Below are 22,977 nucleotides of genomic sequence, written 5' to 3' on the forward strand. Positions count from 1 at the left end.
ACAAATCAGTTATTATCTATGTTCATCTCTGTTTTGTAGTGTGTAACAAGAATGTTGTCTAAACATAAATCGATTAGCTGTCTTAACATCCAATATGATAAAACAGTGGGTTCTAGACATCCAAAAACGATCCAAATAACATCCTAAGCAAACAACATCCAAAATATACATCCAAAGGAAACAATAACAATGTCATACAAAAGCTAAAAGAGCTGCAACTACAAACTAATCCCAATGCTCCCATTGACTGCTTTGTTGTGTAAGTGTGACTATTTCGGGTCCTTGTGATGGTGCTTGAGAGGTAGATCCACCATGACTCTTCTTACTCTTCTTAGTCCTTCTCTCAGAAGTAGATCCATCAGCCTATACACGAACATCAAAACATTCTTACATCATAAACGATCTCAGCCAACACTTACAAAAATAATTGAAAACAAAGATACCTCATCAAGACATAGTAGTTGATTCTTCTTCTTCTTACTCTTACTCTTATTCTTCTTCTCCTTTGGGAATGTCTTGCATCCAGCTGCATTATGACATGCTTGACCACATGATTTGCAATGCATTACTCTTCCTTGCCTTCCTAGTTTGAGTATCTTTGGTCCCGCTTTTCCCTTCTTTTTCTTTGGTGATTCGAGTGGACTCTTGATGCGATTGAATTTCTTCTTCTGCCCTTTCTTTCTCCCAGGTAAAACTGGTTCTGGAGGTGCAGTGATTAAGACATAATCATTGGTCATCCAGTAATTTTGCCCTCTAACTGGGTTAGGCCCTGTTTCATACTGTTCTTTCCATGTTTCAGTTCCAAACATTGGAACTACAAAATCTTCAACATTCTTATCGATGTCCATGACTGCTGCATAGGCATGTTCACATGGAATCCCTGTGACCTGCCACTTGCAGCATGAGCAATCCCACATTTCAGTAGTTAAATTAACAGAGTTAGAATTTCCATCTACCCAAACCTCAAACCGGCCATGCGTTCCTTTCGTAACTTCACATCTCTCTGCATCTTCTTCCTCCTTTGCCAAAATCTCTGAAACATACTTAGAGATGTTTTTTTCCCATCGGCCAATCTTTTTCTTTCTCTTACTTATCCGTGCCATCGCTTGTCTTCTTATTGTTTCCAACATAGGAACCAATGATTTTGCTCTAGCTTTGACAACTGTTGCGTTAAATGACTCAGTGGCATTGTTGTCCACATCCTCACAATAACTGCCCAGCCTAAAAAATGTTCTACACCAAGTCTTTGTTCCTCCTTCTTGACATCTTCATACAAAGACATACTATAAGCTCTCATTTTGGCAAGATTAGTTTCATATTCTGCAAAGCTGTAACTCCAAGCTAATTTCCATACCATCTTCTTCAATAAGTCTTTATTTTCATGTTTCCCTTTTAAGTTTTCAACTATATGCTTTACACAAGGTCTGTGTTCAGCATTTGGCAACACACTTTTAACTGCACTCATCAGTCCCTACAAAAAAAATATTTATTCTAAGTTATAAACCAATCCGATTAAAAATAACTCTCACCATAAACCGAAAAAAAAAAATACCTTGCATCGATCTGATATAACAACATATTCACTGCCATCTTTTAGATTCAAGTCAACCTTTAGCAGATTCAGAAACCATTTCCAATTGTCTGCATTTTCTGATTGAACTGTTGCCCAAGCTATTGGATAAATCTGGTTGTTTGAATCATGAGCAATGGCCGTGAAAAGGCATCCTTTAACCGCATGCTTCAAAAATGTTCCATCTATTCCTATGATTGGCCTACAAAAGTAAAATGCATTCTTCATTGCTCCCATACACACATAAATCCGGTTGAACACGTGATTTCCACTTCCATCAGTAATGGTGTCAACAATGGCAGTTGAACCCGGATTTGATCTTATAATTTCAGCAACATATCCTCGGAGGTGAGCAAATTGCTGTGCATATTCATCTTTCAACCACTTGAGCGCTTGAAGTCTTCCGGTCTGACATTGTCCAATAGTACTAGATATTTTCCATTGCTCCTTGATATGCCTTTGGATGTCAAGAGGCATATAATTAGGATTCATCCTCAATTTGTCCATAAACAACCTTGCGATCACTGGCTTTTTAAGCAACTTGCATTTTCCATTAGGAGTACATGTATGATCTATACATTTAGTCTTCACAACCCACAGTTGCTTACAACTATCGTATGAGCAGTAGAGTTTCCAGCAACACTTCCCATTCTTCTTCTTTCCAGCACACCTAAACTCAATTTTATCCTTCTCTCACCTACTTTGTCTAAGATTTGCTCTATTCTTCAATGCATAATGTAATACTGCCTCTTTGAACTCAAAACTGCTAAAGAATGTTCTTCCAATATCAAACCTATCATATGTTCCCAATCTAATTTTCCTATCTCTAGTAATCACAGGATCCTCATCCTCATCAGAAGTATCTGGGACTGAATCGCGACGAATCATATCCTCATCAAACCAATTTGCTACAGCTTCTTCTACCTCTAAGGCATACCTTTCATCTCTGTCTTCTTCAGGTTCATCTTCATATTCATTACCGTTGGCAAAGTCGTGTCTATCTTCATCTCCTTCATTATCTAGTTCGTCGTCTCCCTCATTCGCACTCTCATTATCGTCGTCTCCCTCATTCGCACTCTCATTGTCGTCGTCTCCCTCATTCGCACCATTGTCGTTGTCTCCCTCATTCGCACTCTCATTGTCACTATCGTCACCACCTTCACTATCCCCATCACCTTCACCATCCCCATCACCTTCACCATCGACATTACTCTCTGGAACTTCGAAATCGGGATCATCATTATCACTCTGATAACAAACAAGCGCAAGCTCTGAGATTGGCATTGAAATGGGGATTGATTCTATGAATTTAGATCTCCAAAACCGAAAAAACCCAGAAATCTCCAAATCCCCAATTTTTAATCAAGAGCCCTAAACCTAAAATATGAGTCGATTTGAGTTTTGTCTAAGGAAGAAGAAGATGAGAAGAACGACTTCGTTTAGTTGTCGGGTCATGGTGTTTAACGGGTTAAACTAATCGTGATTGGGCAAAACTCGGATTTGTGGTTAAATCAGGTTTACAAGACGTGATTATCGAAATCAATTAGAGGTGTGTGAATTAGGATAAAACCGTGACTTTATGTAGTTTTATTCAGACCAAAAAGTTTGTGAATTAAAAGTGAGAATGAATTTAGTACAGGGGTAAATAATGCGGCAACCCTAAAAGTTTTAAAATATCAACTTTGCAAAAAGAACTAAATATTCTAAAAGCTTACACTGTGGGCGGAGAAGATCGGCCCATTATTGGGTTGTAACAGAAAAGTACGATTATGTAACATAAATATAAATTAGTTTTTTATAAATGACTTTTTATCAGTATTTTAAAATTTTCGTAATTTTTTCTTATGTTTCGCTTAAGTTTTGCTCATAACTTTTATTTTTTATTTTTTACAATATATTTTCTTTCAAATTAGAAAATCATATCATAATCTTCATAGTATACCATAGCACACTTAGCAAAACATCATATGGTCCTACATAAACAACCCACCACAAAATTATATTTTAATACTATTGTTTAACATTTCCTTTTGGAAACGAAGTCCTATTTCTCTCTTAAAACTATCATATCATACCATATCCACACTAAACTTTGACCTTGTTCTATATCTCCCACAAACTTAAGTTCTCCACCTATTTCTCCCCGAATCGATAGTTCAGTTGTTATTTTTTCCGCGGATTAAAAAATCTCATCTAATTCTGTAACATCCGTGAACCGGATTATGCGGTCTTGGTAGGAGTGTCGATCGACACCCTTGTGGCATCGATCGACACCACTATTTCTGGGTTCGATGAGTTTATTTTTAATTCGCGATTTTGGTTTGGTTGGTTTGGTTTAGTTAACCAAAACGAGTATATAAGTGGAGAAGCGAAAAATTAAGGGTTTTAGGGTGTCTGGTCGCCGTTTGCAGAGATAGAGAGAGAAGAGAGAGCCTATTGTGGTGTGAAGGAGATTAAAGGAGAAAGAGCAGAATCATTAGGGTTTGGGAGGAAATAGTTTTGGCGTATCAAATCGTTCTCAAAGGTAATGAAATTTGGTAGGTTTATTCCCAAGTATTTCATCGTTATTCTCCTTTTTAAAGAAGTAGTTTTGGATTTAAACTCGATGAGTTATTGGCAGTTTCGTGAGTCACGTTTTCTCAGACGCGAGTTGGAACCATCGGGGATTGTAATTAAGATCGTGGTCTCGTCTGGTTCCTGATCGTGCTGAAATTTTGTGGAAAGATTCGTGATGTCTAGGGATAGCTTTTCACCGGAGCGATTTGGTAGTTAACGGTTGGTTTTCATTTTAGGGTTTCGTCTTTGAGACTGTTCTTTTCTGATGTTTCTGTCCAGTTTTGCTATAAGTCGTTTTTGGTTGTGTGGCTTGTTGTAGGGCGTTTCTGGGCTGTTTCAGACGTTAGGAGGGTCTCAACTGGTTGTATTGGTTGTTATAATCATTTGATAAGGTGAGTGCATGACCATGGCTTATCTAAGCCTGAGAATCCTTTGTTTGCTTGAGTTGTTGTGTTTTGTGGTGTTGTTCTTGCTTGTGGTGGTTGTGTTATGGTTATTATAAGTTCCTGAGGCTTTTGGGAGAGTTTGGGACAGATTGTAGGCGGATTGAAATGGAGGTTCGTCGTTCGGATTCGTGCAGTTTGCGTCTGCGAAGGAAGTGTCGATCGACACCAGTTAGGCGTCGGTCGACACCATGTTTGGCCAGTGTCGATCGACACCTCTCTGGTGTCGGTCGACACCAAGTTGCTTGTTTCGTGATTTTTTTTCCTGGTTTGTTTGTGTTTGGTTGTCATTTGTTAAGCATTGGTTTCTCAGTTGCTTGTGTGTATAGCCCAGTAGATGGGATGATTGCCTCACTAAATATTTGTGACAATACTTACGCATCTCAATTGTTGTTTGTGGTGTGCAGGTTTGTGTTGTGGAATCATGGCGATGAGGAGGAGGATGATCTAGGGTCTCGTTTGTGTGTTATTGGATTGTTGGATATGTTGTTAGAACCTTGGATAGAGATATGCTAGGTTGATGGATAGAATGCTTAGGATTGTTATTGTATTGATGTTGTAATGGTTTGTATGGTTGGTATGTTTCCGCTGTGTATACTGGTTGCTATTGGTTTAATGAGGAATTGTGGTTTGGGTTGGTTTAATTTAGTAGTATAGGCTGCATAATTGTTTACATTGTATTTAATTGTTAAAAAAAAAAAAGGTCGGGTTGTTTCAAATTCTCCATAAATATGGTTTATACGGTTTACCGTTGGTTTAATAGTAAATTAATTATCTGACGAGTTGGTAGACTCTTTATGATAGGACATTAGTAGATCCAGTCTTCCACGTTTGCGTGATTATGCAGAAGCAACCTTTTTATTTTATTTTTTGCTCTGTATTAATTTTTGCTTCCCACAAAAATAAACACATTCTATTTGATAACTTAGCTTGAAAGTATCTAATTTTACTTGCAACTACAAATTCAAAGTCTTCTGTAGCTTCCACGGCCTCGACGTCCGTAAAATATTTCTCAGTCACTTGCGCAAACTGAACATGAGTAAAATGAATAGAGAAATACCATATATTATTATACAGAAAATACACATAAAATACTATCTATACTATTAAAAGGGAAGCATTATTTACAAGGCAAAATGAAACTTGAGAATATATGTAACATCCGCGAACCAATTTTTGTAATTTTGGTGTGGGTGTCGGTCGACACCCTTGGGGGCATCGATCAACACCATGTGTTTCCGGTTTGGTCGGGTTCGTTTTAATTGCTGGTTGGTTCGGTTTGGTTCAATTAAATCCCTAAATCGTGTTATAAGTGTCTAAGGACGAATTAAGGGTTTCAGAGTCTCATTTTGGTCGCCGTTGAGTGAAAAGAAAGAGAGAAAAGAGAGAAAAACGTTTCTGAGATTTCTAGGCTTGTCCTTGGAGATTTTGGAGAGATCTGAGGCTGTAGAAGTGATAGCTGTTGCTGGGAACGAAGGAGAATCTCCTGGAGGTGTTATTCCATCGTTTTCTCAACCCCAATCTCCTGTTCTTGAGGTGAGTGCTTGACCATGGTTGATCTAAGCATGAGATCTCTCTTGTTTGGGTGTTTTCTTTGCTGTTTGTGTTGTTTTGTTGTTTGGGTTCGTTGCTTTTGTGATTCCTAGTGATTTCCGAGGTAATTGGGTGAGTTTGAGATGGATTCGAGACGATTTGGAAGGAGAGTTCGATGTTCGGATTCACGCAGATCGTGTCTGCAGAAGAGGCATCGATCGACACTAGGAAGCATCGGTCGACACCATTTTGAGGGGCATCGGTCGACACTGTTTAGCATCGGTCGACACCATTGTTTGTAGCATCGATCGACACCGTGAGGCATCGGTCGACACTGGTCTCAGCCGAGACTTGTTCTTCTGGTTTGATGTATTGTTGTGTGTTGTTTGTTTTGCTTAAACATGAGGGTCTCATATGCTTGTGTGTATAACCTAGTAGATGGGAGGACGGCCTCACTAAGTATTTATGATAATACTTACGCATCTCAATTGTTGTTTGTGGTGTGCAGGTAAAGGAAAAGTGTGATCGTGGAATCAAAGGCAATGAGGAGGAGGATGTTCTAGAGGCTTGATTGATTGTGGTCTACCTATTGTTAGGTTGCTAGTATTGAGTTGATAGAGCATTGTAGGATGTTGGAACTTTGCTATTTCGTTATTGGTTATTGGATTATTGCTGTTGGTATTCTTATTGGATTAATGGAAACTGTTTTATTTGGTTATCCGCGGTTATTGATTGTTGTTAGGATGTTAGTGGGTATGGGACCACTAGTAAATTAAGGTATTAAAAAAAAAAAAAAACGGGAAGGGTTGTTTCATTTTGGTATCAGAGCCCTTACGGTTCTAGGTCTAGGGTTCATTGTGTTTTTGCTGTTGATGTTTAGGATTCCATGCTATGATTGATTGTGTGAGTCGGTCAATTGTGTGTGGCATGAAGTCCTAGAACATCCTCTTCGAGCCTGTTTTGTGATTCCAAGGTAAGTTGTGTTTTTGTGTATTAGAATTATTGTTTGCTTAGCCTTCTGTTCTTGGATGATACAGATGGTTAGAGGTGAGATGCTGTTGGTCGCGGTCGTGGTCGTGGTCGTGGTCGTGGTCGGGGACGAGGTCAGGTTCCTGAGGCCAGTGTGAGTGTGACCCAGAGCATGGCCAGTGAGGAGGTGGCGGAGTCACAGGTTCATCCTAGTGTGTCTGGAGACCAGGCTGGTTTGGGTGACGGCAGGGCGGATGGGCCCGGTGTCGGTCACGGTGTTGCCCCGGGTGTGGGGGTTGCAGCTGAGGGTGCTCCGGGCAGGGAGGATGTCTTGATGGACTTGCTAGCTCAGGTTTTGCAGCGACTTCCAGCAGTTGTGCCGCCAGTGGTTGGTGGGCAGGATCCAGTAGTGCCGCCAGTGGTTGGGGAAGTGAAAACAAATCAGTATCGGTGATAATTAGTAACTTCCATAACTAATATTATGGAACATTAATCACACAGTTTAAATAACATATAATTCAATATAGAAAACTATCCATATTTAAATTCTAATTAAAAATGAATCATTAAGTTGAAATCTCGAATATTACCTTAAATAATGATATCAAATCAAATATCTAATTAACCTCAAATGGTTGTTAATTAGAAAGTTAAATACGACCATATATAATTTCAGTAATTTAGGAAAATTGTTTTTATTTAGGAAATTAATGTGATACAAAAGTCTACACATTTCATATCTTTTCTTGATTTAGTTTGAAAAATTTAGATTATCATATATACGAAATTTAAGCTACTTACCAATTTCTGTAGTTATCTTAGCTAATTATAAAAACGGGTATAAAATTATAAATTCAAAATTTTATATATGTAAACATATTTCATTTGGTTATTTATTTTGAGATATTTCCGGAATCATTGATTATCGATTTTATGTTACAAAATTGAACAGTTTAAAATTGATTTTACATTATGATTTTCCTTTTTATTAGTATATTAAAATAGATTGTATTGAGCTAATCTAATCTCTATATAAGACATATCGAAATATTTTGTTTCAATCATTCACAAAAAAAAAATTTGAGCATCAATATTTTGAATTTTGAGTTTCTTAACTTTTATATTTCAATATCTTTTAGTCTTTCATATTTGAAACTCTTCAAGAACATGTGAAATATAAAAGTCAAGACTATAAAACTTCTAAAATATGGGTGCTGTGAAACAATCAAGTTCTTATAATCTATTTTATCTTATGATTTTTTTTGTATAATTACCATTTTTAATGTTAGTACATATATACATTAGTTATAATAGTATAGTTTTACTTCATGATTATATTGTTACAAAATCGAATAGTTTAAAATGGATTTTACATTATGATTTTCCTTTTTGTTAGTATATTAAAATAGATTGTATTGAGCTAATCTAATCTCTATATAAGACACATCGAAGTATTTTGTTTCATTCATTCACAAATAAAATTTTGAGCATCAATATTTTGAGATTTGAGTTTCTTAACTTTTATATTTCAATATCTTTTAGTCTTTCAGTTTGAAATTCTTCAAGAACATATGAAATATAAAAGTCAAGGCTGTAAAACTGTTAAAATACGGGTGATGTGAAACAATAAGGTTTTTATAATCGATTTTATCTTATGATTTTTTTTTGTATAATTACCGTTTTTAATGTTAGTACATATATACATTAGTTATAACAGTATAGTTTTACTTCATGATTATATTGTTACACGTCGCCTATTGATAATAATCATATTAGTGTCAGTGATTTCTTCGATCTATTTCCAAATCATAATAATTTTTGCAGTGTTATAAGGTTCTGAAATGGCTAGCTTAACCATCTGATGAAGGTTTAAAACTAAAATATAAATAATGCAATGGTTCCTTCTCTTAGGTTTAACATCTCAAGACTAGAGTAACTTTGAAAAATTGTAATGAAAAATTTGTAACATATTTCATTTAAGATCTAATATTTTAAATTGATATTTTTCATTTTAAAATAATTTTAATTGTTTTTAGCCATACATGATTTAATAATATTTATATGTATTTATATGTTTGGAGGCGGTAAAAATAACAAATGTTGTTACTACATATGGTGTGAAAGAGAAAATATGAAAGAGTAATTGTTAAGGGACTTTAATCATGAATAATATGTAATTATATATCAAATTTGTTTATCCATCCACACATATAACGTAGGTATATATGTGTATATATATATGTTTGGTATAAAAAATCAAAATGTTATTAATATATTTTAAAAAATCGAATTTTAAATTCACATTTTTGTTTTTTTTTATTCAATTTGGGTGCTATTTAAATTGAGGTTATCAAACAAAACAAAACATATGGCTACAATTTTCTATCCAAACTGATAGGAATCAATATAATCTTCAATAAAATTTTGGAAAGATAATTATAAATTTAAGTAATATAAGTAATTCATATTTAATTCTACCGTATATATAGAAATTATCATACCAACTAAAAATAAAGAATCCCCCTAATCTTCGCCTTCATGAACCATATAATGCGATTTCAAAAAAATATGTTTGGGTTTCAATTTGAATCATTACGTTAATATCATAAGTCTTTAAATAAAAATATATCAAAATGATAAAATTTTGATTCACACGAATATTCTTAATTTTCCTTATAATTCGAATATATTTTTTTGAAGCAAACATTAATTAGATTAAAAACCATAATTACTGTAACAGTGATAATGCATAAGGATAAATTTCATGAATAAAAATACCAATGAATAAAGGATATCATATATTCATATGATATATAAATATACTATGAAATATGATATTTTCAATAAGAATAAAAAGTCAATAAATTTTGTACTCTTTTGCAAATGATTAATTTTGGGACAGGTAAAGTTCTACTTGGAGACAAAATTTACAGGAAATTCAAGTATTTTTAAAAACATAATAGATAAATTTTGAAAAACACAAAGAAAATTTGGATAATTTTCATTAATTTTGTAAAACTTAAATACCTAAAAAAAGGTACATAAAATACGGGTATATATTCCATATGAACCTCTTACCTATTTTTTTATATGTTGGACTAAAAAATACAATCTCAAATTTATAAAAACCATAATTATGAGATAGAAAAAAACATGACATATATGAGACGGGACGAGTTTTTTTTTTCTAGAAATAAACATACTATTTTTATCTTATATTTTTATTGTAGTTATTTCTACTAATAACAAAACAGATCTAATCCTTCTTTTTAACTAAAACACATAAAATATTGTACTGATATGAGTTTAGATTATAAATATTAATAATGTTCGTTAAAAATATGTTTACAAACATAAATCCACACATACGTAATATATTGTAAACCTAATAAATCACCTTAGTTTTTGAAATCAATCCTGCACGTATGTGTGGGTCCAAATCTAGTGATATCATTAACTTTCATACACCCAACTAAACAAACGCAACAAAAGCTTTTCTATAACTGTCCAGTTCAAATTAAATGACTTTCATTTCATTTCAGATGACTCTAATTTCAAACTCTTTTGTATATTGTGAAGATGAGGACATGATTAAGTTCAAGTTGGGTATTTGCAAGCGTCATGCTTCAACCTGAGGGAGGGTATTACAGATTCACCTCTGCAACTTGTGCAACAAGTTAAGGAAGATCTGGTTAAGGTTAATTGATACGATTGTGATTGAGATACTATTATGAATTTGTGATCGTATATTATATTAATTGTAATTAGATATTATAAGATCCCATTATATTCTATAAAAGCCATGTAAAATACCATTGAATGGTATACAAAAATATTCTTTCCATTGTCTACGATTCAATATATATAGTAACGAGATAAGGTTAGTTACCCTTCTATCGCAACACCCACTAGACTTAAATTGTTGAGTAGTGATTTACGTGGATCTGTACATTGAAATTTGAAACCATGTTGTTTTGCCACGGAAGTGTCCTAAACATTGATTTTTAGGACAATTTTTTAAATATTATTGGTTAATACGGCCCACCAAATCAAAAAGTATAAATACAAAAATAATAGCAGCTCAAAACTCTTTATTGATAATAAATGACATTTAGTGTGCTTTACATACCACTCTCGTTCACACTCACATCATATATGGAAAGTTGTTTACTGATAAAATTCAAAATTTACTATAAAAGAGACCTTTTTGAATAGTGGTTGTTTGATTGTTTTAAACTATTTTTTACCTACAGTTATATTAACAGAATTTTACATATCATATCACAATCACTTCCAAAACAAATACTATTAGAGCACCTAACTAATCTTTTTATTTTAAGCTTTTCATACATATTAAATTTGATTATAAATTTATAATTGCATATTTTTTGTGATTTACAATTTTTAACAACTCTAAACCAATGATGATAAATTATTTGTCTTCAAGTTTACAATTCATCAATAATACTAATAAATATTGCATAATAACAATAATTTGTCTCTCGCTTGGGAATCAAACTAATTGATATAAATTATTTATTCAAGAACTATCATAATGAGAAATCAATAATTTTCTCTCAAGCGCAAAAATTAGCTTTCTTTTTTTGAGAATAATCACAATAGACTAAAAAAATAAAATCAAGCACAAAAATCAGCTTGGGAATCATATAATTTTTTTTTTTGTTGAGAATTATCACAATAATTATCTTTCAACTGCAAAAAATAGTTTTATTTTTTTGAGAATAATCACAGTAGAGTAAAAAAAATAATATCAATTCAGAATAATTTGTTGTGATTATTCTCGAAAAATAATTTTTGTCAGATAATTTTGACACTTCAGTGTTATATTTTTCATAAAATGTTTTTTTTTTTGTTTTGAAAATGTGTGTTTGGTGGTGACTCACTAACACAATGCAACACATGACATTGCATCGATCACACAAATTTTGTAAAACAAAACAAATAAATAATGGTTATATACTTATTTTGATGGTAGATGGTTACGAAAATAAGCTACTTATTAGAGATTGGCTTTTTCGTTCTCCTGACGTAGCAAGGGTGAAAAAAAAGGCGACTAGGGTTTCTAGGGTTTCTTTGCTTTTTCGTCACGGATGGTGCCGTCAGAGGCTCCTCCTGGCCTTCCTTCGACATCTCCGGTGAAGGTGAGAGATCCGGTGGATGGAGAGAAGGGAGGTGGTGGTAGCGCAGATGTTTCGGAGGAGTTCGGTGAGAGTTTATTGGAGGGGGTTCAGGGTCAGAATGGTTCGAAAGAAGGTCCTTCGTTGGCTCAGCCTGCGGCGGGGACTCAGCGTGGAAAACACTCCTTTCTACAGGTTACTCAAAAAAGTGTTCTAGCTAAGCAAAAGTTTGAAGTGTCCACGGTTGATGGTAAGGAAAAGGTGGTTGTTCCACAGGAGGTGTTTGAGGATTTATGGGAGGATTTTGTTGTTGGGAAATTTCTTAACTCGAAGGCTCCTCATGTCGGTAAGATTCACATGATTGTGAATAAGATTTGGAGGCTGAGTGATCGGACATCGCTGATTGATGTCTTTGCTGTCAATGAGTCGACAGTAAAGTTTCGTATTCGGAGTGAGGGACAGAGGTACAGGGTGTTGAATCGAAGTTTGTGGAATATTGCGGATTTGTCTATGATTGTTTTAAAGTGGAGTCCTTTCGCTGAGGAATCTCAACCGGCCATGAAGTCGATCCCACTATGGATTACTCTAAAGAATGTGCCGCCAACACTGTTTTCGGAGAAAGGATTGGAGTTTTTAGCTAGTGCAGTGGGTGTGCCAGTTAGATTACATCCTAAGACAGAGGCGTGCATCAGTTTTGATGAAGCTCAAGTATTGGTTGAGGCTGATTTAACGAAAGAGTTGCCCATGGAATATGCTCTCGCAGAAGAGGCGGAGGGAGAGTTAGAATATGTGGTCCACTATAGTTATCCTTGGTTACCTCCTCGATGTACTTGCTGTCACAAGTGGGGTCATCTCAGAGCTACCTGCTTATCCCCTGAAGCGTTGGTGGTTTAGGATAAGCAGGCTCTACCTCACTCTTCCCCTCTGGCTACGAGTGAGACTATACTCTCTGCCCCGTCTTTGGAGAATGGCTCTGCTTCGGCTTTAGCTGTGATTCAGAGTGATCAGTCAAATGATACCGCTTTACCAAGTTCAGTGGGGGAGAAGGAGGCTGAAGTTTGGATCACTCTTAAACCAGGTCGTACTAGTCCATGTAAAGTACATGATAAGCAGGTATCGAGGGAGGTTTCGCTGTTGAAAAATTCCTATGGGGTTTTGGGGACGAAGGAAGCTCTTGGTGAGGATTTGGAGGAGTCTCAAGAGGAAGGTTCAAACTTGGTTGCAGAGGAAGGGCGTCAACCTCCTTTGGAGGATCCAACTACTCTTCAAACAGGGACTGCTATTAAGCGAGGCTCTCAGATGGAAGTCTCTGTGCGGACATATTTGCTTTGGGGTAATTAAACAAAAAAGAAGGATCGTTCAAACCTTCCTACTCAGTCTGCTAGGGATCTCCCTAGGGATCAGAGTAAGAAGCCTCCCTTAAAACATTAAATGTCTGGTTTTTGCTGGAATGTCCGGGCTCTAAATAAATTTTCTAAGCATTCCGTCATAAAACAGTGGGTGGAGGGGAATCAGTTTCAGTTGGTTGTTTGCTTGAGACCAGGGTTAGGGAGAGAAAGGCTCATCGGTTGGGGAGTCTCTTATTTCCTGGTTGGTCTGTTTTAACAAATTATGAACATAATCGTCGGGGACTTATTTGGGTTGTCTGGAAGGATGATGTGCGGGTGGATCCTTTCTTTAAGAGTGAGCAGTTAATTACACTCTCGGTGAAGCTTGGAGCTCAGGACGAGGAGTTTTTCTGCTCTTTTGTTTATGCATTAAATATTATAGAGGCTCGAAAAGCATTATGGCAGGAGATTCATGATCACCATGATTCCCCTCTCTTTCGTAACAAACTGTGGATCTTATGTGGGGACTTCAACGAGACTTTGGATATGGCGGAGCATTCATGGGTTGATGTTAACCCGATCATCTCTGGGGGTATGCGAGATTTTCAAACTGTGGTGAACTATTGTTCTCTCTCTGATTTAGCGTACATGGTCCTCTTTTTACGTGGTGCAATAAGAGAGATGGTGATCTGATCCTTAAAAAGCTGGATCGTGTTTTGGTCAATGATGCTTGGACACGGCTGAACCCGCAAGCGTATAGTGTTTTTGCGAGTGGAGGAGTGTCTGATCATTTGAATTGTCGGATAATGGTCAAGGGTGGAAGTGTTAATGCTGATCGCAGGCGTAAGCCATTTAAGTTTGTTAACTTAATGACAAGTATGGAGGAATTCCTACCACTGGTCAATACCTATTGGCAGGACATACAACCGTTATTTCTGTCAACCTCTTCTCTGTTTTGATTCTCTAAGAAGCTTAAAGGCTTAAAGCCAAGGCACTGGAGCTTGGCAAAACGTCATCTTGGGGATTTGATTATAAAAACAAAAAGCGGCTTATGAGACTATGTGTCAAAAACAGCAGGCAAATTTGGTTGATCCTTCACCGTTGGCAATGGAGGAGGAGAATGCCGCATATAAGCTATGGGATTTCTTAGCTGGTTTAGAAGATAAATATCTTAAACAGAAGTCTAAGTTACACTGGCTGCGAGTTGGGGATAGGAACAATAAAGTGTTTCATAAAGCTGTTACAGCAAGAGCAGCTTTGAATTCTATTAAAGAGATACACTGTCCAGATGGTCGAGTAGTTGACACGGAGGGGGATATCAAAGTTGAGGCTGAACGGCATTTTTGCGAGTTTCTGCAGACCATTCCTATTGATTTTGAGGGGACTTCGGTTGCAGAGATGGAACTCTTGCTGTCTTATCGATGTTCTGCGGTTGAGCAACAGGCTTTGGTACAACCTATTTCGGGAGAAGAGATCAAGAATGTGCTTTTTTCCATGCCAAACGACAAGTCTCCAGGTCCTGATGGGTTTACTTCTGAGTTTTATAAGGAAACTTGGCCGGTTCTTGGTCCGGAGTTTGTGTTAGCAGAGCAATCTTTTTTTGCTAAAGGATTTTTGCCTAAAGGTATTAATTCTACGATACTTGCATTAATTCCCAAAAAGGTGGCTGCACAGGAGATGAAAGATTATAGACCTATTTCATGTTACAATGTGCTTTATAAAGTTATATCCAAGATTATTGCAAACAGATTGAAACGGGTGTTGCCAAAGTTCGTGTCTAGTAATCAGTCTGCCTTTGTACAAGATCGGTTGTTAATAGAAAATGTTCTGTTGGCCACGAAAATTGTCAAGGATTTCCTGTCTGGACGTTGTGCTATCAAGATAGATATTTCCAAGGCCTTCGACTCGATTCAATGGTCTTTCCTCTCTAAAGTGCTCTCTGCAATGAATTTTCCTCCTATGTTCGTTCATTGGATCATGTTATGCGTTACCACTGCCTCGTTCTCTGTACAAGTTAATGGGGAGCTCGCAGGCTTCTTTAGGAGCTTTAGGGGTCTTCGCTAAGGTTGTTCTTTGTCCCCCTATTTGTTTGTGGTATGCATGGATGTTCTTTCAAAACTGCTTGACAAGGCAGTGGGGGAGAGGTTATTTGGGTATCACCCAAAGTGTCGGAACTTAGGTCTTACCCATTTAAGTTTTGCGGATGATTTGATGGTTCTTTCTTATGGTCAGGCGCGTTCCATTGATTATATTATTGCTGTTTTTACTCAGTTTGCGAAGATCTCAGGTCTTACCATTAGCATGGAGAAATCAACATTGTACTTAGCGGGTGATGTTGCTCATGGTCCTCCGACTTATCCATTTACGCTTGGTTCTCTCCCTGTGCGATACTTGGGGCTTCCTTTGGTTACCAAATGTCTTAGTCTTGGAGATTGTTCGCCACTACTGGAGCAAATAAAAAAGAGAATTAGCTCTTGGTCGGTATGTTCCCTCTCTTTTGCGGGTAGATTTGATTTGATCTCCTCTGTTCTGTGGAGTGTTTGCAACTTCTGGATGGCTGCTTATAGGTTGCCAAGTGCATGTCTTAAAGCTATTAACTCCCTTTGTTCTGCTTTCCTCTGGTCTGGGACGGAGTTGAGTAGTCGTAAAGCCAAGGTTGCCTGGGAAGATGTGTGTAAACCAAAAACTGAGGGAGGTCTTGGTTTGTGGTCTCTGCAGGAGGCAAATAAGGTGTGTTGCATGAAGTTGATCTGGCGGATAGTCTCTCATGGGAATTCCCTATGGGTGAGATGGGTACATGCCAACCTATTAAGACAGGCCTCTTTTTGGTCGGTGAAAACTTCAACAACTGTTGTTTCGTGGATCGGGACTAAGCTCCTCAAGTATCGTGCGGTGGTCCAAACTTTTTGTAAGGTTGAAGTTGGAAATGGTGAACTTACCTCTTTTTGGTTTGATCGCTGGTTGAGCATGGGTACGCTGTCGGAAGTAGTGGGTGATCGAGGGGTTCTGGATATGGGGATCAGTTATAGCAGCTCTGTTGCCGAGGCGTGGGCACGATGTCGCAGACGTCACAGGGCAGATCACTTAAATGCTATTGAGAATGCTTTGGTTTTGTAGTGGCAACAGCAACAACAGTGTGAGGATCGAGTTCTATGGAGAGGAAAAAATGATGTGTACCGGCCAAAGTTCTCCACTCGAGATACTTGGAATCATATACGTGTTACGGCTTCCACGGTGGCATGGCATAGGGGAATCTGGTTTCGCCATGCCACACCAAAGTTCTCTTTCTGCGTGTGGTTGGCTGCTCTGGATAGACTTTCGACTAGTGCTCGCATGGTTGCATGGAACGGGAATGCGGCAGGGACATGTGTGCTATGTCAACTCGCTCTAGAGACCCGGGACCATCTCTTCTTTGCTTGTGATTTTGTCTATACTGTGTGGGAAACTCTTGCCAAAGGGTTGTTGCAAGCAAGCTACTCAACTGATTGGTCTACTATCCTGAACCACTTATCAAACTCTCACCTCCCTCTGGTGATCGGTTTTCTCAGCAGGTACGTTTTCCAGGCTGTGATTTACACAATATGGAGGGAACGTAATGGTCGGCGTCATGGAGACAAACCAAACACTACTGCACGCGTCATTGAGTGGATAGATCGCCAAGTTAAGGATCAGATCCTTGCTGTTGGTCTGTTGGGGGATCGGTGTTATGATAAAGCATTTCAAATATGGTTACAGGCTAGACTATAGTTGTAGGAGTGGTTGACTAAGTGTATGGTCTTCAGCTTAGTTAATTTTTCAAAAAATGTTGCACAAGTTGTGAAACAGTATATTTTTTCTTTGAATATAATTTAACATTAGATTCAAAAAAAAAAAAAATCAAAACACAGGTGGTTAGGAAGACAGTTTTCCGAAGACTGATCAAAATCACTCTTTCATAACTCAACGATCGCGGAGTTCAGTCTTTCTTCGTCTTCCCCTGAATTTCTTCTCGGTATCCTGAAAGTTGGTGGGGTTTGACATTACAAGATTGAATATGCAATCGAGAGTCCAACCGATTGTTTCAAATAACACCATTTTGTTGTATGTTCCCGCCGAACTGAAGTAAACTTTGTTCTGTCGCTTGCCAGGCCAGCCTAGACATGGAGACTAAACCTCTACATTTCTATATTAAGGTCTTCGAATGCATTGTATTCTTAATGGTGAAATAGTTTTCCAACGAGAATAATGACTTCAGACTCTATTTTATAGTAGGCTACAAATGAATACTACTAACATGTATTCTTCTTATACACAATTGAAGAAGTTCACATCTATTTCTCCCTTTATCATGAAACTTCTGTATAAGAGTAAGTATATATGAACCATACTTACTCTCTTATGATAAGAGTCTTATCCAAGATAGTTAAACAATTAAGTCGATTTGGAGAGTTAACAACTTTTTAAGAGTTGAATGTAGAAGATTTAGTTGGATGAAAGTGCGTAGACTTGCATTCTCGTCTGTGATAATCAAAGTCTCCAACAAAAAAGGTGATCATCAAACAAAACATTAAAACATTCCAAAATCAAAGTCAAATCTCCAGACTTGCAAAATCTCTTAGACTCCAGTGAATGCCTTCTTTCCAAAGGCAGATGCACCCGCTGGGATCACCTTCAGCACATTGAACCTGACAGTCTTGGACAACGGCCTGCAAATAAATCACAAACAATCAGATATAGTTTCCCCAGCATTGGCCTATATCTTTGAAAAGCATATAAGACAAAACCCAATATTCATACCTGCATTGGCCAATGATGACATGATCGCCTTCCTTGACACGGAAGCACGGTGAGACATGAGCAGGGATATTGGAGTGTCTCTTCTCATATCTGATGAAGGAGACAATGCACGTTAAAACTTGAAAACCCAAATGAACAGAGATCACAATCTGAGTTTCGATGAACCACAAACTTACCGTTGATACTTCTTCACAAAGTGGAGATAATTCCTACGGACAATGATGGTCCTCTGCATCTTGGCGCTGTGGCAAGTACCAGCTAAGATACGTCCTCTCACAGAAACAGTTCCAGTGAATGGACATTTCTTGTCAATGTAAGCTCCTGTTCCACAACAGGAAACAGAACATGTCTCAATGTTTCAATCTTAAACTTCAGTTTACTATTTCAAATCTCATCAAAGCAAGCACTCTAAACAATAATCTAACTAAAAGACATATCTGATTATCACAAGATCAATTGTGAAGAGAGAAATGCAGATTTTTATATAGCAAAAGCTTAGCTTACACTAGAACATCTATGCAGATCGAATCATTTGACAATTTACGAGTTTATGGTTTAAAAAAAAAAACAAACCTTCAATGGCTTCACGAGGGGTCTTGAAACCCAAACCAATGTTCTTCCAGAAACGGTTTCCACCCTTTCCAGGTCTCTTTCCTTTCCCAGATTTCTTCGAGCTGAAAGAAACACACAAACACCATTAAAACCCTCAAAAATCATATGAACCAATTCAAGAAAAAAAAATGGATATAAGAATCTTGAATTTTAACCTTAGGAAAACCTTGGGCTGCTTAAGAAAAGCTTTCTCAGTCTGCAAGAGAAACAAGAAGATGATTAGAATCGTAAAAGAGTGTTAAAATGAAAACGAGGGAAGAGTACATAGAGAAGGATGAAAACGAACTTGCTCAGCCATGGCTCCTACTGATCGCTGCTCTCCCCGGAGCTCTTGAAGCAAAAAGGCTGTAGAAAATGCGAGAGAGGCAAAAAGAAGAAGAGATTGAAGTAATGAAGCTCCCCGGAAGAAACCCTAGTTTCCTTCCCACAGTTCTCTCTCTCTCTTTAATTGGGTTTGGGCCTTGTCTTTTTCATGGGCCGTGATTTTCATTTTTTGATATCTTATTCATGATTGTAGACTTTTAGTTAGTAGTGGCAATTTAACGACAAAAAGAATAGGTTAGTAGTGGCAATTAGAGTACTCGGTTTGGTTCTGGTTCGGATTGGTTTTCAGCTTTAAGATCAAAACCGAAAGAAAATCAGTTCGGTTACGATTTGGTACTATTCGGTTGCGGTTGTTGAATCAAGAACCAATTAGGAACCAAAATATTTGGGTACCTATTCGGTTTTTATTCTTAATACCTAAATAACCTTAAAATTTTTGGTTATCTTACAGATTTTGGTATTTTTTGGAATTTTTGGATATTTTGAGTATTGTTTGGTTATTTTGGGTTAGGTCTATTCGGTTATGGTTTACTTATTTCGGGTTTCTTTATTTTTTCAGATAATTTTTGGTTATTCGAACATATAATTAACTGATAATTAGATATATAGTTGCACTTCAGTTTTATTAAAAGTACTCAAAATATTCCGATTCGGTTACGGTTCTTTCAGTTTTATAAGGGTATTTCAATAGTTTCAATTCGGTTTGATTTTGCTTTTCAGTTTGGTACCGTATTTTCGATTTTAGTTTTTTGGCCAGAACTAGTTTTGTGGTTATGTGGTGGCTCGTTCGTGGCTTAATTTTGATTTTTTTTTGTTTTTTATGTTGTGATGTTTGGTGGTTATGTGGTGGCTAAATTGTTCATGTTTCACATATCAAACCTCTTACTTCACATGTCAAACCACTTACTAACCGCATTTATGATAGGGGCCGGAGGATGAGACCAGCGATTACGCCATAAAGAAAGAAAATCATATCATTGCACGTAACGTACCACCAATTCATAAAGCTAGGGAAAAGCCTTTCACTGAAAAGCTGTACAAATTAATAAGATGTTTCCATTTGACCTTAATTATATCTTTCTATGTTCCCAAATTAAATCCATATTACGCAAACTAGAAACATCATTACATCAAACACCACATATTTCATGTGTTTTGACCATCGGAGATGATTTAGATTCATATGCACCCAAAAAGCTTTTTTGGAGCGGTTCCGGTGGCTCGGTACTTGGCAGCTAATTCCTCGGCTTTGAGTATCTCTTCTCCACGCTTAGCTTCGATCATCGCTCTTTTCTCTTCTGCCTCTTTGTGAATCTGAGCTATTTTGTTCTTCATCAGCTCCACATACTCTGCCTTCTTTTTCTCCAATTGCTCCTGTTCGTCGATTCCAATTTCACAAATTAAAGAAACCAGAGTTTAATCTCTAACCAAAGTATGTTAAATTATTAGTTTGAAACAAAGTTAGTAATTCCCATTGTAAAAAAAACTTACCTCCATTTTCTTGAGCTCAGCTTCCACAGCTGCTTTCTTGTTGTTCTCCCATGACCCAATTGAAGAAAGCTTCTTCTCAGCTCTGTTTCAAACATTTTCTTCAAAGTCTTAATGATAATTTCTTGGTTTAATATCAAAACCTTTTTACTAGTGATTTGATTGTTAGGAATCCGCTTATATAAATAAATAAGATAAAAACGTTACTTGTTCTCCACTTTGCATTTCTCAGCCTCTTCCCAAGCTTTGATAAGTGACATCCTCTTCTCTATCTCAACTCTAGCCAGAACAGCATCTTCACTCCCAAAATATTTTTTGAGCAAATACAATCATTAATCAGAGTTTGTATGTAAGAGACACTGACAAACACATACATCCATACACAACCTTTATATCACTCAATATTAATGAATATAAAATCAGCTTTCAGTTTTTTTTTTTAATACACATCCATGATAAAACGGGAACCAAACCACCCAATTATTTACTCCCCAAATATGACAAAAACACTAATTAATTAATTACACCTATATATATCCTTTAATTTTCAGATTATATTAGTATTAATCATGAATTTATTTCGTTAATTACCTCGATTAACTGATCCTTCTTTCTTCTCTTCCTCTGCAATTAAAAAGTAATAATATTATAAGTACTAATAAAGAACTATAACAAAACATTAGTGGAACAAAAATCTTTTGAGTTCTTCTTCTCCAACCTTAAAATTGAAATAAATACAGATTTTTAAAAAAGATATTAAAAGGTCTAAAAATACTGTTTTTAATCTTGAAAAAAAAGAAAGATTGAAACGTTAAATATCAGTAAAAATCTTCAAGAACTATCAAGTATATTTGACTCTGATCAGTTCATTAATAGAAGAAAATATATTTTCAGAAGTTTTTCATGATCGTTCAGCCAACTTGAGTAGTAATCTTGTAAAAAAAAGATAAATTAGAAAAATTACTAGCGACGACGGGGACAAGAGCCTTGGAGTCCTCTAGCTTCTCCTCCACCGGCGCAGGAGATGGAAGAACAGGTGCTGGAGCGACAGGCTTCTCTTGTGGTTGGGGAGCAACAACAGGTTTCTCCTGTGGAGCAACATCCGTCGTAGCAACAGGTTTCTCAGCCGGTGATGGAGCTGGTTCCGTAACGGTCTCCGTCACCTTCTTAGGTTCCTCTTCAGCCATGACGTCTTCACGTAGGTACAACAACTAAAGATTACAAAGAGAATCGGAATGATTCAGAAGTCTTTTGGTTATTTGAGAGAGAGAAAATAAAAATATATTTAGAGAGATTAACTGTCGTCGTATTTTCAAGAAACCGAGCTGGATAAGTGTTTGGTAAGTGATATGTTCTGTTCCTCGTTGTCATAAAATGACTCGCCTCCTTTCTTTATATATATTTTGATTTTGATTTTCTTCTTTTTTTAGCATCATTGATGCACGATCGATCATTACTTTAAAGATCATTTATAAAATCCATCCATTTGTTATTTATATTTACAAATTTCACCCCATATGTTTTTCATTGATCAAATTTACGTACTCTTATCAATAATATTTCACGATGTTTAGAACATTCGAATTACTTCAACGAGCGATAGTGTTGCAGTGGCCATTGATCGTTTGATTCGCATCTTATAGATATCGTTACGATATAACATTATGGGCACTGGGGATCTCTCTACATAGTTTTGGTACTCAAATAAAAATGTTTTCGAAGTGTGAGGATTCAACGACAAATCGATAAGTCTTAGAATTATAGGAGTGGGGACCTTTCGAATGTTGTTTAAAGATGACATTAGAAACACGGAACCGTGATTAGGGAGTATAGCCGGTTTGCTACTCCGCTCAAATGTTGTCAAACCGGGTTGGGTGTATGTAGAAAATTCAAAAATAGTATCTAATCAACCGGATAAATATGGGAATTCTCAAATTATGATATTTTATTTATTAATTATGTTATTTTTAAATTTGTTTTTGGTTTGTTGTATAAACCAACCAATGTTCACCAATTCCCATGACGTCATATAAGGTTAACAAAAAAGTTAGAGAAATACTGAGAAAATAAAAGAGATATAGGATACTTACGTTACGTTACTTTATTATATAGATTGCCCTAACCTAAAAGGAACTCTTTTAATATATAACTTGTAACAACATTTCTTTTGCGCGAATCTTGTTTCTTATCGAAACCGTAAAGTTTTTAATTATGTAAAATTGGCAAAGTTAAGTGAATGA

General features: G+C 36.5%; 3 protein-coding genes and 1 pseudogene across 3 annotated transcripts; 1 reads left to right on the plus strand and 3 right to left on the minus strand.

Annotated features, from left to right (window-relative positions):
* Positions 1-225: 225 nt before the first annotated feature.
* Positions 226-2,854, minus strand: LOC147919009 (uncharacterized; annotated as a pseudogene).
* A 9,328-nt stretch (positions 2,855-12,182) lies between these two features.
* LOC147919010 (uncharacterized) lies at positions 12,183-14,496 on the plus strand. Its single transcript, XM_087503810.1, has 4 exons — positions 12,183-13,001; positions 13,104-13,542; positions 13,707-14,152; positions 14,215-14,496. Exons 1-4 carry the CDS (start codon positions 12,183-12,185, stop codon positions 14,494-14,496), a joined length of 1,986 nt encoding a protein of 661 aa, XP_087359936.1.
* A 3,506-nt stretch (positions 14,497-18,002) lies between these two features.
* Positions 18,003-19,366, minus strand: LOC104770734 (small ribosomal subunit protein uS17x). The gene is made up of 6 exons (XM_010495195.2): positions 19,212-19,366; positions 19,081-19,121; positions 18,887-18,987; positions 18,490-18,634; positions 18,314-18,403; positions 18,003-18,222 (listed from the first exon to the last, which is right to left on the minus strand). Exons 1-6 carry the CDS (start codon positions 19,221-19,223, stop codon positions 18,132-18,134), a joined length of 480 nt encoding a protein of 159 aa, XP_010493497.1. The 5' UTR covers positions 19,224-19,366; the 3' UTR covers positions 18,003-18,131.
* An 860-nt stretch (positions 19,367-20,226) lies between these two features.
* On the minus strand, positions 20,227-22,156 carry LOC104770735 (remorin 1.4). Its single transcript, XM_087505228.1, has 5 exons — positions 21,702-22,156; positions 21,329-21,361; positions 20,945-21,032; positions 20,741-20,822; positions 20,227-20,623 (listed from the first exon to the last, which is right to left on the minus strand). Exons 1-5 carry the CDS (start codon positions 21,922-21,924, stop codon positions 20,429-20,431), a joined length of 621 nt encoding a protein of 206 aa, XP_087361354.1. The 5' UTR covers positions 21,925-22,156; the 3' UTR covers positions 20,227-20,428.
* Positions 22,157-22,977: the final 821 nt, after the last annotated feature.

Source organism: Camelina sativa, chromosome 20 (assembly GCF_030686135.1).
Source record: "Camelina sativa cultivar CO46 ecotype springtype chromosome 20, ASM3068613v1".
Taxonomy (NCBI): domain Eukaryota; kingdom Viridiplantae; phylum Streptophyta; class Magnoliopsida; order Brassicales; family Brassicaceae; genus Camelina; species Camelina sativa.